Source organism: Gavialis gangeticus, unplaced genomic scaffold (assembly GCF_001723915.1).
Source record: "Gavialis gangeticus isolate Ggan-Ray unplaced genomic scaffold, GavGan_comp1, whole genome shotgun sequence".
In the NCBI taxonomy this organism is placed as follows: domain Eukaryota; kingdom Metazoa; phylum Chordata; order Crocodylia; family Gavialidae; genus Gavialis; species Gavialis gangeticus.
The window spans coordinates 27,595,049-27,608,708 of NW_017728996.1; the positions used below are offsets into that span (position 1 = coordinate 27,595,049).

Genomic DNA, 13,660 nt, shown 5'->3' on the forward strand with positions numbered 1-13,660 from the left:
TGGACTTACAAATATAACCTATTTAAATGAAATCATTGGGATATATTTATTGCAGTTTGTCCTTACCATTAGGCAAAACAAACTCCCTTGTATTTTACTAATACATTTTTTCTTTTTTTAACGTATCACTTAATTAAAACTGTGTGTTTGAATTTGAATTGCAACTATTGAAGATAACTTTTATTATGGGAAATTTAAATGTTTTTATGAATAATTGTAGGGGAGTTTCATTATTATTACAGCTGATACAATATCTCCCATTGTCCTTTGAAGAAAAGTTACTTTTACTGTGAAATAATTCTCACAAGCTCTTGCTTTGAGTAGGATAAATTCATGAAAGAATTAGCATCTGGTTTGTTCAGTGATTAACCTTTTTTTATTTTTTACATAATAAGCAATGCAATAAGAATGTAGTTCCAAAATTGATTTGGTATATATGCTAGAAATCCAGTATATCTTAATCATTTTCCTAATATATAAAGAATATTTTAAACCTGAGACTTAAATCTGCTGCACTGTTCCATTTCTATGTTGGTTTCTTCCATTTGGAAACTCTCATGCATTATGGAAGTCCTTCTGGTGGCCTGTCCTTTACAGAAGCCTGCTCGTAAAGCTGTGTGATTTTAATAAATAGACATAGTGTGCTTACAGGTGTTATACAAAAAACAAAAATGCCAAGCCCAACACATGCCCAGAAGAGGCATTGTGTTAGTTGGACCTGGCTAGCCCAACATCTGTATAGATCGGGAGCTTTAGTGGGGCACTTTTTGCACTTTTATCTAATAGCTGATTGAATCGGCTTTAGCTATACCCTCCAAAAAGCCCTACTGAAGTGCCCAAGCTATACAGACTCTTCAGAACCAGGTCCAATTAATGTGCTGATTCTTTCTGGGGGGAAGGAGGGTTTGTTTGTTTAACATCTATAAGCAGCCCATGGCTTTTTAATGCAGAAGCCTCAAGATTTTTGTGCAGGCAGAGAATAGGATAAGCATTAGATTAATCAAGTTTAGTAATATACTGTGCCACCTTCTAAAAACAATTTTCAAAGTAAGCTTTTAACTGCTGAACTAAGGTGTTAATTAAAGATAAATTCAGCCACTGCATTTTAATACTGCCATCACTAAAATTTAAAGGAGTACTCTTATTTAAGTGCTTTTTGGTCTTTTGGGGTCTAAGATTCTCTCTTCCTCTCTCTTCTCAGTTTTCAAGACTATAAAAATGACCTGAAAATACCAGTAAAATCTTCACTATTTTGTAGTATTTTTATGTTACAGGTTTCTGTCTTCCCCTCCAAAAAAAAAAAAAAAAAAAGTTCAGTTTTCAACACATTCTTTACAATAGATCAGGCCTATCAAACTCATCTGATTCTGTAGGCTGGATGAGTAGCTTAGGGCTAGTCTTCAAGCCTACAGACTGACACTGTATACCACACGCAGCACATATCCTGGGCTGGCCCTGCATTCTATATGCAATGCATATCCTGAGATTGGACCCGTGTGCAGCATGCAGGGCCAGGACGGGCCAGTGTGCACTGCATGTGACGTGGACCAGGGTTGACGACCATCCATAAATTTATGAAGAGTTAAAAAAAAAAAAAAAACAAGAAAAGTTCAAAATGCTGGTCCATAAAGTCTGAAGTCTGCTTTAAAAAAAAAAAGGTGTGGGGAGGAGGAGGGATTATCCATTTAAAAAAAAAAAAAAAAAAAACCTAAGGAAGCATAAACTTGATTGAAGACCTGTTGTTGGAATGAGGCAAATGTTGATTGAGTGGCAGAGCAGAGCAGAGCAATATCACCTTGGGTGCAGACAGAAACAACAATTTTCACCCAGTCTGGCAACAGAAAGCAGTTATAGCTGTGACCAAACACTGCTGCACAGCTGCAGACATCTTAAAAAATTGCCAAACAAGTGAAAATCCACCCCCTCATTGCATGAGGTATCGGATGAAGACGTTTCAAGTGGAGGTGCACTGATACTTCGGTCCAATATCAGATTGGTACCAATATAAATTGGCTGTCTCAGAAATCGGCTCAACGTGGCCAGTTATTTGGCCAATAAATGCCCATGTGTGCGCACAGCCACAGCGCAGCACGTAGGCAGCGAGGAGCACAGCCCAGCAGCATGGTCTGTTGTGGTGAAAGAGGGGGGAGAAAATGGGCGTGGAGGGGCAATCAATGCCTCCCCGTCCCATTGAGGGAAGAAGGGAGGAGGTTGGGGCAGGTGCTGCCCAGCCAGGGTGGGGCAGGGTAGGGCAAGGCGTGGGACAGCCACGGCCTGTCCACAGGGAGAGTGGCTCCCACCACTGAGTGCACCCCGGGGGGACATTGGGGGGTGTGTGTGTGTGTGTGTGTGCGCGCACCCTCAGATCTGCATGGGGCAAGGTGGGTGGACTGTAGCTGCAGGTTGGAGCCACGGCTGTCCTGGGCTCCTCTCAGTGGTGGCTGGGCTCAGGATGGGAGGTGGTGGTGCTGGGAGGGGGGCTATGAAAGGGGCTCCAGCCACCCCAAATAGTGCCATATCCTCCCCATAGCCCCCTCCTAGTGCTACCACCGTCTGTCCAGTGCAACCCCAGCTCAACGCCCCACTTCCACCCACATGCCAGGTGAAATTTGGGGTGGCTGCAACCCCCTCTGTAGCCCCCTGCCCAGCTGCCACCTGTCCTGAGTCCAGCTCCCGCTGAGAAGAGCCCAGCACAGCCCCGACTGCAGCCAGCCCGCCCACCAGGCACTGGGCATAACCAGGGGCACATGCCCCCTCCCCACCTCCCGGGCCGCAAGTGGTTGAGGGAGCCACCCCCAGCAAGCCATGACTCAGTCCTGCGATCTGCCTTTCCCCCATCCCATTCTGAAGGTAGGGAGCACTGGCAAAGAGCCATGGACATTGCTATGGGAACCTGGCTGCAGGCTTCCAGCCTGCAGCTAGATTCTCCTCCCCCCTGGAACCAAGAGTGAACTTCTGTTTGGTCTGGGGTAGCATCACTCAAACTGCTTTGCAGAAAACGTTCTGAGTTATAGCTGGAAGCTGCACTTCTGTCTGCACCCCTTGTGTCTGATCTGTAGTGTAGCTTGATGCCCTGCAAGCAGCCACCTGCTGTTGTGTCCTGTCAGCCTCACCTCAAAGATAGGCAGGGCTGTGTGGCTCTGGGCTCCTTGAGGCACTGGGCAGTACGGGAAAGGGCATGGTGGGGCAGGATGAAGCTGTGGGGCTAAGAGCTAGACTTTAAAAGTTGGTATTAGATCCCTAAATTTGAACCCAGCCCATGTTAGTGTCATCCAGGGTCTGGCAGAGGGGGTTATATTTATATTATGTACAACATATCAATAAAAACATGTTAGTAAAAAAAGGAAAGAGGATCCACTCAGTAAAAAGCTTGCAGATTGGCATATGGGTCATGCGCCAAATGATAGGTCTGGATCTGGCCTGTGGGCTGAATCTTTGACACTTCTGCCTTTGATATATTAATAATGGATCCTAATTTTTTCAGAACTCATTTTTTTTCAAGAGTTTGAGATAAGTAGATTTTTTTTTAATCTCAGAATTTCAAAAACATACTAAAATCTCTCTCCAAATTCCAATTTCTATGCCACTATAATTAAGTCATGACTTAATGGGTGTCTTTATATGTGCAGGGAGGGCGCAGAGTTATTTAGAGCAGCTCTCTGGAGTTGCTGTAATTAAAATGTCCGAAGCATCTTGTATTCAGTGTCCCACACTTCAAAATGGCAGCAGGAGCATTTTAAAGCTCATTTGATGAGCTTTTGTCAAAAGTGACCCTGCCACCATTCTGAAACATGGGGACATTGAATATACATGACACCAGGGCTGCTGGAGCCTTCTAATTAGAAAGCTCCAGCAGTCTCGATTAATCAAGTCTGCTGCTACCTGTTTTAATTAGAATGCATCAGAGCAGACATCGGGAACACATACAGGTGCCAAATTAGGCCTAACATAAAAAGTAAAGCAGAATTTTTTTTTTAACTTAACAAACCCCTGGCATCAGACATATTTTATAGATTACGTGAAGGCACAAAATGTAAGCATTTATCCCGCTTTCCACTGAAGGTCATTTGATATACCATGGATAATTTTGTCCTTTCTCCTTTATATCAGTACTTCTAACAATAGGAGGCCATATTTATTTGTTTTCTTGTTTCATTATATTGTTGAAGTCCCAAGTAATACCTAGTAAGGTCCGAGTAATACTTATTCATCTTTACACATGAGAAGGGACTTATCTAAAGCAATACGCTTATCATTACTAGTTCTGCTCATTTTGTTGAACTATATATATAAATAAATTCATCATCAAAAATAGAATAGGAAATGAGGTTATTTCAGATTCAAAACTTTCACAGTGTTTTAACTGTTTACTTATTCCTACTATTAAATAATCTATTTTATTATTTGAAGTCTGTTACTTTAAAAATATTATTTTTATGCAGTAAAATAGATTGTAATTGGTTATTCAATATTGTTTCAACAAATTATTGTCATAATCTGCTTTAATTCTAAAACTTGTGTTTGGTGTTTTGAATCAGGTACATACTGCAATTCTGCTAGTGCTTGTTTTGTAGCATCAGATGGCAAAAACCTGAGGCTTTATCAAGCTGTAGTGGATGCACGAAAACTTCTAGATGAACTGTCTGACCCTGAATCCTCAGTAAGTTTATATAGATATTGATTTGAGGGCCTTGAAATGGGAAAAACAAATCTAGCTCTCATTCTGATATTTTCATTTCATTTTACACACAAGGTTTTTGTGCGGTTATATGTATGGTATTTTAAACAAATTTAACTATTTGCATAATTTTAATAAGCACACCCATACCCATCAATTCTGAAAAAATTCTGGCTTTAATACTAGTGTGAGGGGATTCAATAGCAACTAGGATTTCCCCAAGTGGTAATACCAGATGTGCTTGAAGAGGTAAACCCTCATTTTTTTTTTTTTTTTTTTTTTACCCCAAGAAGAAGAGTAAAAGCATCTTAAGAAGCTAGTAGAATGGGGAGATCTTAGAGTTAATCAAGGGAATCTCTGGGGGGAGTTGATGGAGCTGCTGGGTAAGGGATTGCTAAGAATTAAGATCATCTCATATTCCCTCTGTTAGCTCCTTACCTCATCCTGTCTTTCTATTAGCTCCAGTCATCCCTGGTCTTTCCTTAGGTCCTGCTCCCCATTAGCACTTTTTATTGTCTTTATTTTTTTTATTCTCTTTATTCGTTACAACTTCTGACAGAAAAGAATATGGACACATTCGTAGTATTTAATACTGGAGAAAAGACAGCATTATATTGAATCTCCTTCAAATAGAACTCGCATGCCAGAAGCAAAAGAGACTTACAGACAGCAGCTCCATTCTTTAAATAGATGTGCTAATATAGATTTAGGGCTTAAATATTAAAGATGAAGTAGTCTTTTCCCAACAGACATTCTTACCAGATACAGTATTCCCCCATTTTTAAGTGCAGTGACAAAAGTTGAAGCATTAAGGAAGAGTGAGCAGTAGATTGGAATTTCCCAATGTGCAGAAAATCATGACTCGTCATCAAGCATGCATTATGAAAGGAGAAACCTTTAAATAACCAACATGCAGTGTCTATAAAAATCTATGTGTATGAAGTGCTTTTGCTTGCAACTAGGTATAGACTCAAAACAACAAAAAATGACAAATATTTCAGTATTCTTAAACAACAACATGAACAGAAAGAAAAATATAACTGTATGCCAACAAGGAACTTAGTGTCAAACTACAGTATGTAATCGTGTTACCCAGATTACAGGTAACCTTGTGGGCAAACTACTGATAAAAGACAGAAACAGGTCAACAGCCCAACTTTTTATTTGCTTGCACTTTAAAACATAAAAACACACATTTATCCCAAAGTCTACTTACCTACCCAAGACAGGACAACATAGATTCTCACTTATACCTACTGAGGAGATATGAGAAGTAGAAAGAAGGTAGCATGAAAATTGGCAGTAAGTCTTCCTGAATTTGCTGAGTTCTCCAAATTTCCCTCCAGCTTATACCCAATATTTATAGTTGCCTGGTTCTAATATTATAAATGGCTTTGTTTCACTGAAACTTTTGGAACTGGACTGAACCAGATCTCTTGTGGACTTGGAAGGTATAGATTAGTTGGGATTTATACCCAGTTAACTAGTATACTTGCAGAGCTGATGGTCCCATTGGGAGTCAAATTCTTACCTCCCTCCCCCCAATAATTAGGAAAGAAAATGCCCAAACCAGCTGTTTCTCTGAAATGCTGTAACAATCTTTCAGTGAATCAGTTATTTGGGATTTATATATTTGAGAAAGTAAAGGGGAGGGTTTCTTTTATCCTTTCTAAGCATCTTAACATAAAATATGCCTTATATATGGGTGCACCAATAAAAATTTTCTTGGCCAATACTGATAGCCAATGATTCACCAACCATATCGGCCGATGTCGCTCCAATAACCAATATTTAGTAATAGTGCAAGGCATTTTAAACTACTGACATAAAGCCTTTTTTGTTTATTTTGTAATTATAACACATACATGCCTCCTGCCTGCTCTGGCCCTTGATGAGGAAGGTGGTAACCACCTTATTCCCACGCACATCACCCCCTTGCCCACAGCGCCTGCCCACAGCCCTGCTTCTACACAGCCCATGCTGTCATCCTGAGTGGGCAGGTAGAACCACAGACAGGAGTGCTGGGTATGTTTGGAGCCCCAGAACATGCCTCTGCCTCAGTACCAGCAGGGCCCATGCAGTCAAACACCCGTGGCTGCTGGGAAGAAGCTGCTTTTGCAAAGGCACCTGGTGCGTGGTGGAGCAGATGTCCCTTGTGCAGTGTCTTACCCCGCCCATGCTCTTCCCAGTGCCTCCATGGCAGCCCCAGTGCTCAGGCCCCTGCTGTATGCGTGGCATTGCCATGGCGGCAGCAGCAGGAGCCAGTAATTATCCTTTTGTTGCTGAGATTGGTACCCTGTGACCACTCCCCGGCTCCCCTGATTCCTGCTTGCTGCGACCAGTAGTGGGGGCTCAGAGACCAGACTAGGGGTGCACTGAGAGATTTTTGGAGATGATGCCAATGGCCAATATTTAAGCAAGCATATCGACTGATACCAGTGCGATTTCCAATACAGCTGGCTCCAGCTGGGAAGTCTGGTGTGGTGGAAAAGGAGGGGAGAGGGAAGGAGCATAGGGAGGGCAAATCAATGCCCCCCATGGTGGGGGGGGGCTGGACCCATGGCTCGTGGGGAGGGGGGCGGCTCCCACCACTGCTTGCACGGGAAGGCATTGAGCCGGGGCTGCGGCTGGCGGCAGCGGCACTAGGAGCAGAGCAGCAACTAAAATTTGGGGTGGATGCAGCATCCTTCCAGTGCCCGCTTCACACCTAGCCCCTGCTGAAAAGAGCTCCGTGAAGCCCCAGCTGCAGCCTGCCCCACCCAGATCTGGGGGCACATGCCCCCTCCCCCCATGCCCTCCTGGGGTGCAAGCAGCAGCAGGAGCTGCCTCCTCACCCCCCAACAAACAGCTCCATGCCTCCTGCCCTGCCTGGGCAGTGCCTGCCCCTGTCCCCTCCCTCAACATGGGGGGTGCTAACCAGTTTCCTTACCTCGCCACTCTCCTTCCACTACACCGGACTTGCCAGCTGGAGGCAGCTCTCCATGCTGCCAGTTGTGCTGCTCGCACAGGTATTTATCAGCTAAATTATCAGCCCCTATATCAGACTGATGTACTGGTGTACCTCCAGACCAGACTTAAGCTCACCAAGGTGCTCCAGGCACATGGCCCTAATTACCAGCTGCAACAATCTGAAAAAGCCGATAACCAATAACACCATTTCTCCTTTCATCAGTGCTGATCCAATAGCCAACATATTGGCTGCAGCCCTAGTATTATAGCAAAATAATATCCAATGCATCTGGTTACATTGATTGTTACTACTATTTTAAGATAAAGTTATGATATGGTATATTTGGATTATTTAATATATGGTCTTCAAGCCTTATGCTTTGTTTAATAGTAGCTCATTACTGGTTTAGTTAGATATATGCATGGCTTCTTTTACTTTGCTGACTAAGCTCCTTGTCGCATCTGCAAAGGTTCATGCTGTGGTAACTCAGAAACAGGCTTTGGTGCCTTCTGCTTAGCCATACCGCTGCAGTTTGTCCTAGTCCCCTTGCAAAGGGCCAACGCTGGCAACAATAGTATTTTCAGCTAGTTATAACTGCTGCTATTTGAATAAATAATGTCCTGATCATTTAATTTATTTTTGTTCTCTTTCAGAAACTGATTGGAGAAGTATTTAACATTGTGAGCCAACAATCTACTGCGCGACCAGGATGCATTATTGAACTTGATGCAATAACTAACCAAGTAAATATCTCATTAACCATGAAGGGGCGTTAGATATGGGTTTTTTTATGTTTTTGTCTGATAATTAACCTAATCTACTGAAAAGAAATAGTAATTAATAGGTAGAGGAAAGGACATTTCTGTTCAATCATAGTGAGCCCCTTGAGAACCACTTGGATTTCTGGTAACATATGATTAAATTATCTTCAGAGAACTCCGTTTACTTTTAACTTGCTAACATGAAGATGCTATATTTCCAAGGAAAGTTTATAATACATGGTGTTTCCATGCATATTGCTTATAGAGAACTAAGGCAGCTTAAACTTAAAATCAGAGAAATATCTCAACCTGACTTAATTTTTTAGAATTATTTGAACACTTGAAATTTCCTTAACTGCTATAGAAATTGAGAAGTATTTTACTACAAGTCCAAAATCTTCTGAGAATTGCACCCAGTGAACTACCATACTTGCAGAGCTGATGTTCCCCTTGCAGGGGTTAAATTATTACCCTCTCCTCCCTCCCACCCAGTAATTAAGGAAATAAAATATTCAAATTGGCTGTTTCTCTGAGATGCTGTAACAATCTTTCAGTGAATTAGTTCAGACTAATTATTTTCCCCCATAAATGAATGCTTGTGAGTTTAGAATATTTTGAACGTTTTAGTTGTACAGCTATTTGTTGCTAATGGGAGATTTAAAGACCTAGGCCACAAAGTCTTATGAAGTACTATTCCCCAGGCATAATTTTAAGTTAAAAATAAAATTAGATGAAGAATAATTTACTAGATCATTGTTGCAGTCAAAAGAAAAAGAAATGGAATTACTCAAAATAAACCCAAATATTCAAAAAGTGTAGAAATCAGAGCAGAAGACATCTGTATGGCTTTACCTTTGCCTTGATAGCATAGAAGTATAAAAAGTGAGATAATTTATCCATACATACATTTAGGTAATCCAGAAGTGTAATTCATGTGCTCTTCTATTTTTTCTGGGCTCCTCACACATACTAAGTTAGCTTCTGAACCTTTTATAAGGCCCATGTCTTGAATCCTGTTGTGTCCTTTCATAGCTTCTACAGTTGGACCTGGGGCAGCTCAGTCAGGATAAGATGACTTACAGGCCCAATGTAGACCTCATTGATATCTACAGCAAAGGGGACTTGTATAGCTTTAAAAATGTTTGCAGAAATTTAAATTTGGAAATATATTAATACGTATGATATTGAAGAATATTATGTATCAGAGTATTTGCAGAAACTGAAGGAATTGTAAGAAGCTGAGGAATAATGAGTCTTTGACTCATGCTCATGTTACATATTACAAGGATTAAAAATCCCTCCAGTCTTCTATGAACAGTTATGTCTCTCTGTCTCTTTAATGGTGCTCATGAAAATCATGCATCCCTTGCTGCTTATGCTCTTTCATGAGTCACTTGGCGTTGGCTGATTTCATCCTGGCTGAATGTAAGAAAATCTCCATAGCAGAAAAAGCTACTACATCTTCCTCCTGGAAGAACGGGATGGGATAGGCATGCATGTGAATATTTTGCCATCTTTCTCTGAGCCACGCATTGCTTGTCTAAGTAGAAGGATTTCATTGCCAATGACCACCCCCATGCTGGCTGGGTGGGTGGGTCTTATTGCAGAAGAATCTGTTGCTATATGGAGAATGCATCTGTTAAGGGTTTCTGAAAGTTGATAATTTCAGCCTGTTTTTAGTAGGCCTCCCTAGCAGACATTCAGCAGATTTGTCTTCCCATGGAAAAGGGCTAGACATTCAACTTTTCTTAAGGCAAGGAAGCAAGCTGAGCTCATTTGGCACCTTTTAAATATTTGTGGCAGCCTAAAGGCATATTCTGCTATTCCTAATTTGCCTGTTAGTAGTTGCTATAAATATGCTTTGTTAGAGAACAGGGGTAGCATAGTAGAGAGCTCACCAAGGCCATTTGAAGATACCAACTTTAAAAGCTTCTAGAATATGCTATCCTAAAGACAGAAGGGTGCTAGTCTTTTTTTCTCTGTCTATTAAATACAAAAAAAATTAAGAAAACAAAGGGGGACACTGGGCAATCCTTTCTATCTATCCTAATAGAAAGAATCAGACATGTATTTAATGTTGCTGTGCATGATGCTTCTGATATTGTAACTATTGTTCATTGTTTCCAGTGTGGCTCAAACACACAATTGCTTCATGTCTTTCAAGAAGATTTCATTTTGGGATACAAGCCACATAAGGAAGATGGGGAAGGAAAGGAAACAGAGATATTTTTCCAACCGTCTCAAGGTATAACATAAAATTGGTAAATAATAAGATGCCTAAAATATTTATAAGGAATCTTGAGACCTGTCAAGCATCATTTGAATAGTATTATTTTTAATAAAGAATCTTTATAGTGCAAAGATTGCATGTAGCTTATACAGGTCTTATGAGCGATTACTTATGCCATTTTAATATTAAATAAATATGTTATAATTTGCACAACATAGAACATTTTACAATTTGCATACTAAAATAGCTGTTTAATGTTTATTTTCACAGGGAAAAGTGAACAGGTGCTGATGTAATATACTCATTTATACGTATGGAGTCATTGGTACTTTATAATTTAAGCACGGAAAGTAGACAAAAGAAAGCCAAGAGCTAGCAATAATGAGTTCTAGTCCATTGGATTAATGATTTTGATTTTTCAGATAGTCCAGTGGGATATAACTAAAGGGCTGGCTCATGGGGCTTCAGTAGCCAAATTGATTCGGAGGATATTAGGCTCCGAATTGAGTTGGGAGACCCATTAAAAGGTCTGAATCGAATCAGAAGCCTCCAAATCAATTTGGAAGCCTCCAAATCGATTCAGAGATTCGGGCTTGCCACCACAGGGAGTTGGACCTGAGGTCTGTGACAGTATATAAGGTACAGGGGGACTGGAGGAGGCAGGAGGGGACTATGAGGGGCCCCTGCTCAGCCCCACCGCCACCCGCTCACCCAGCCCCCTCCCATGGCTGCCCCACCCAGCCCCAGCAGCCCAGCACTTAAAAAAAGCCCCACACTCACTGGCTGCTGCAGCAGCAGCGATCATGGCCTCTGGGGGATCGCGCACTGTCCCAGAGCTGGGGTGGCTCCAGCAGTCACCCAGAGGCCAGCAGCACTCAGCCCAAGTGGCCCAAGCTCCAGGACAGTACGCAGAGCCCCGCAGCGGTCTGCCACGCTACGCTGCAACCACGCGATACAACAGCTGCTGTATGGGTGCCAGGCAGGGGGGGCCAATCCCCACACCCCTGTACTGCATGGGGGGGGGGCTCTGCCACAAGCCCCCAGAGAACCCAATTGCTGCTCCTGCAGCCAGTGAGCCCAGGATGCTTTTTTTCCCACTTTTTTTTTTTTTTTTTTTTTTTTAAGTGCTAGGATGTTGGGGCCAGGTGGTGCAGCCATGGCAGGGGCCCAGCTTGCCGCTGGCATGCCCCCGCCACCACTGCCTGTTCGATTCAGAGGAGATTCAGCCCGATTCAGCAGCCAAATCTCCAAATCTGAATCTGCTGAATCGAATCAGGACGGTGATTCAAATCACTGTCCCTCCGAATCCGCCGAATCTGAAGCCAAATCAAATACTTGCTGCTTTGCACAGGCCTGCTGGCTCATACATTTAAGGGGTCAAAAGGGAAAGAGAACTATAAAGCCCAGAAAATAATTAACATGATATCTTGAAGACTGATAAGTCTAGAAATTAATTTGCCAGGTGTGTTTTGGGCTTTGTGAAGGTCAAACTCTCCCATTGGGAGATCGATAAAATGATTGGTAAAGAGACTGCTAGTGGACATTTTCAAGATACAAACACCTGACTGTGTGAAGTCATTTTTAGGGTGCATATTTATTCAGATCTATATTTTTGTAAATGATAAGCAAACAAATATATTTTTGGACAACTAAAAACAAAACCCCAAACCTTGTTTAGATATTATCCGGTTTTACAAAGAGCATGATTTTTATTGAAATATAGTTATGTTTAACCATTCAACTTCATAATAATGTATTTGGTTTAAATAATAGGGTATCGTCCACCACCATTCTCAGAAAAGTTTTATCTAGTAGTAATTGAAAAAGACAGCAGTGGCTGCTCAGTTCTTCATATGTGGCATCTCCATCTTAAATCTGTGCAAGCTTGTATAGGTAAGTGATAGTATTTTCTCAGAGAGAGCAATAAATAGTTGTTTTGTTTCTTTAAATTAAATGCATTCTCTAGTCAAGAAGATCACACTAAATTTGAAAGTTTTGCCAAGCAATCCAACTGCAAGTTTTTCCAAATGTTCATGTTAAAGGCCAGAGGATAGTTTCTGTTACCCACTACACGAAAAGGTTGTTTTATATGTATATATAACTTTTTTATTTATAAAACATTGTGGACCATGCTGAAATGTAATTCAGTTTCAGTTCTACCGTGCTGTTCAGATGAAGAAATTCTTGGCTAAAACATTGGAAACTTTAAAATATCTAATAAGGTCAGTGAAAAATATTTGATGCAACTGATTGGCAGGAGCTCAGGAAAGTTTTAATTCACTTTGTGCCAATAATAATATAGATGTTTTGTTAAACAAAAAAGTAATTTCTTTAAGCACAGGACATTTTATCTTAATGAGAATGCTTGAAAAGGTGAAAACAAACTATTTTCCAGGTAGAACAGGAGAAGCCTGGATGTTTATCAGATACCTTTTATATGACTAATGTACTGCTAGGATAATGATCTTTGGGTATCATATGTCTTTACTTCACTGTGCACATGAACAGTTGCTCATCAAATTGTTTATAATGTTTTTTTCAAGCAAAAACCACTGAAGTTACTTCATCAGAGAATCAACTTACTGTACCTGAACAAAAGACTGGAGACTCTTCTCCAGATACCTCACCTGGCACAAGTCCCATGACGCGATCCTCATCGGTTGCTAACCTGCAGACTGCCAGTAAACTCATTCTGAGCTCTAAACTTGTCTACAGCCAACCACTAGATCTTCCATTTGGTGTAGAAGTAATACGAGCAACCCCTTCAGCAGGTAAATTAACACAGCAGACTACAGAAAACAAAGTTTTGGGCAATTAAGTGGTTTCTACATAATACTGTATAGTACAACTTCAGGTTATGTCTAAGCTGGCCATAGTGAGAAGTAGAAGCCTGCCATCAGTGTACCAAACATTTTGTAAATTTACATTTACTTTTTCCCAGCATGGGTAGTGTTTTTGTATTTGAGCAATCTCAGCTATTGTGTAGGTCTCCTAAATCCAGAAAATATTAAAGAAAACAGTTGACCATAAAAAAAAAAAAA

At 41.2% G+C, this 13,660-nt stretch overlaps 1 protein-coding gene across 3 annotated transcripts in view; it reads left to right on the top strand.

Annotated features, from left to right (window-relative positions):
- The window catches only part of DMXL2 (Dmx like 2), a 117,099-nt gene that overhangs the window by 29,151 nt on the left and 74,288 nt on the right, over positions 1–13,660 (top strand). For all 3 annotated transcript variants that reach the window (XM_019504203.1, XM_019504205.1, XM_019504204.1), the window contains 5 exons: positions 4,539–4,660; positions 8,282–8,371; positions 10,517–10,634; positions 12,393–12,512; positions 13,163–13,390. In XM_019504203.1, the coding sequence (XP_019359748.1) occupies positions 4,539–4,660; positions 8,282–8,371; positions 10,517–10,634; positions 12,393–12,512; positions 13,163–13,390 (678 nt within the window). The remainder of the gene's footprint in view (positions 1–4,538; positions 4,661–8,281; positions 8,372–10,516; positions 10,635–12,392; positions 12,513–13,162; positions 13,391–13,660) is intronic.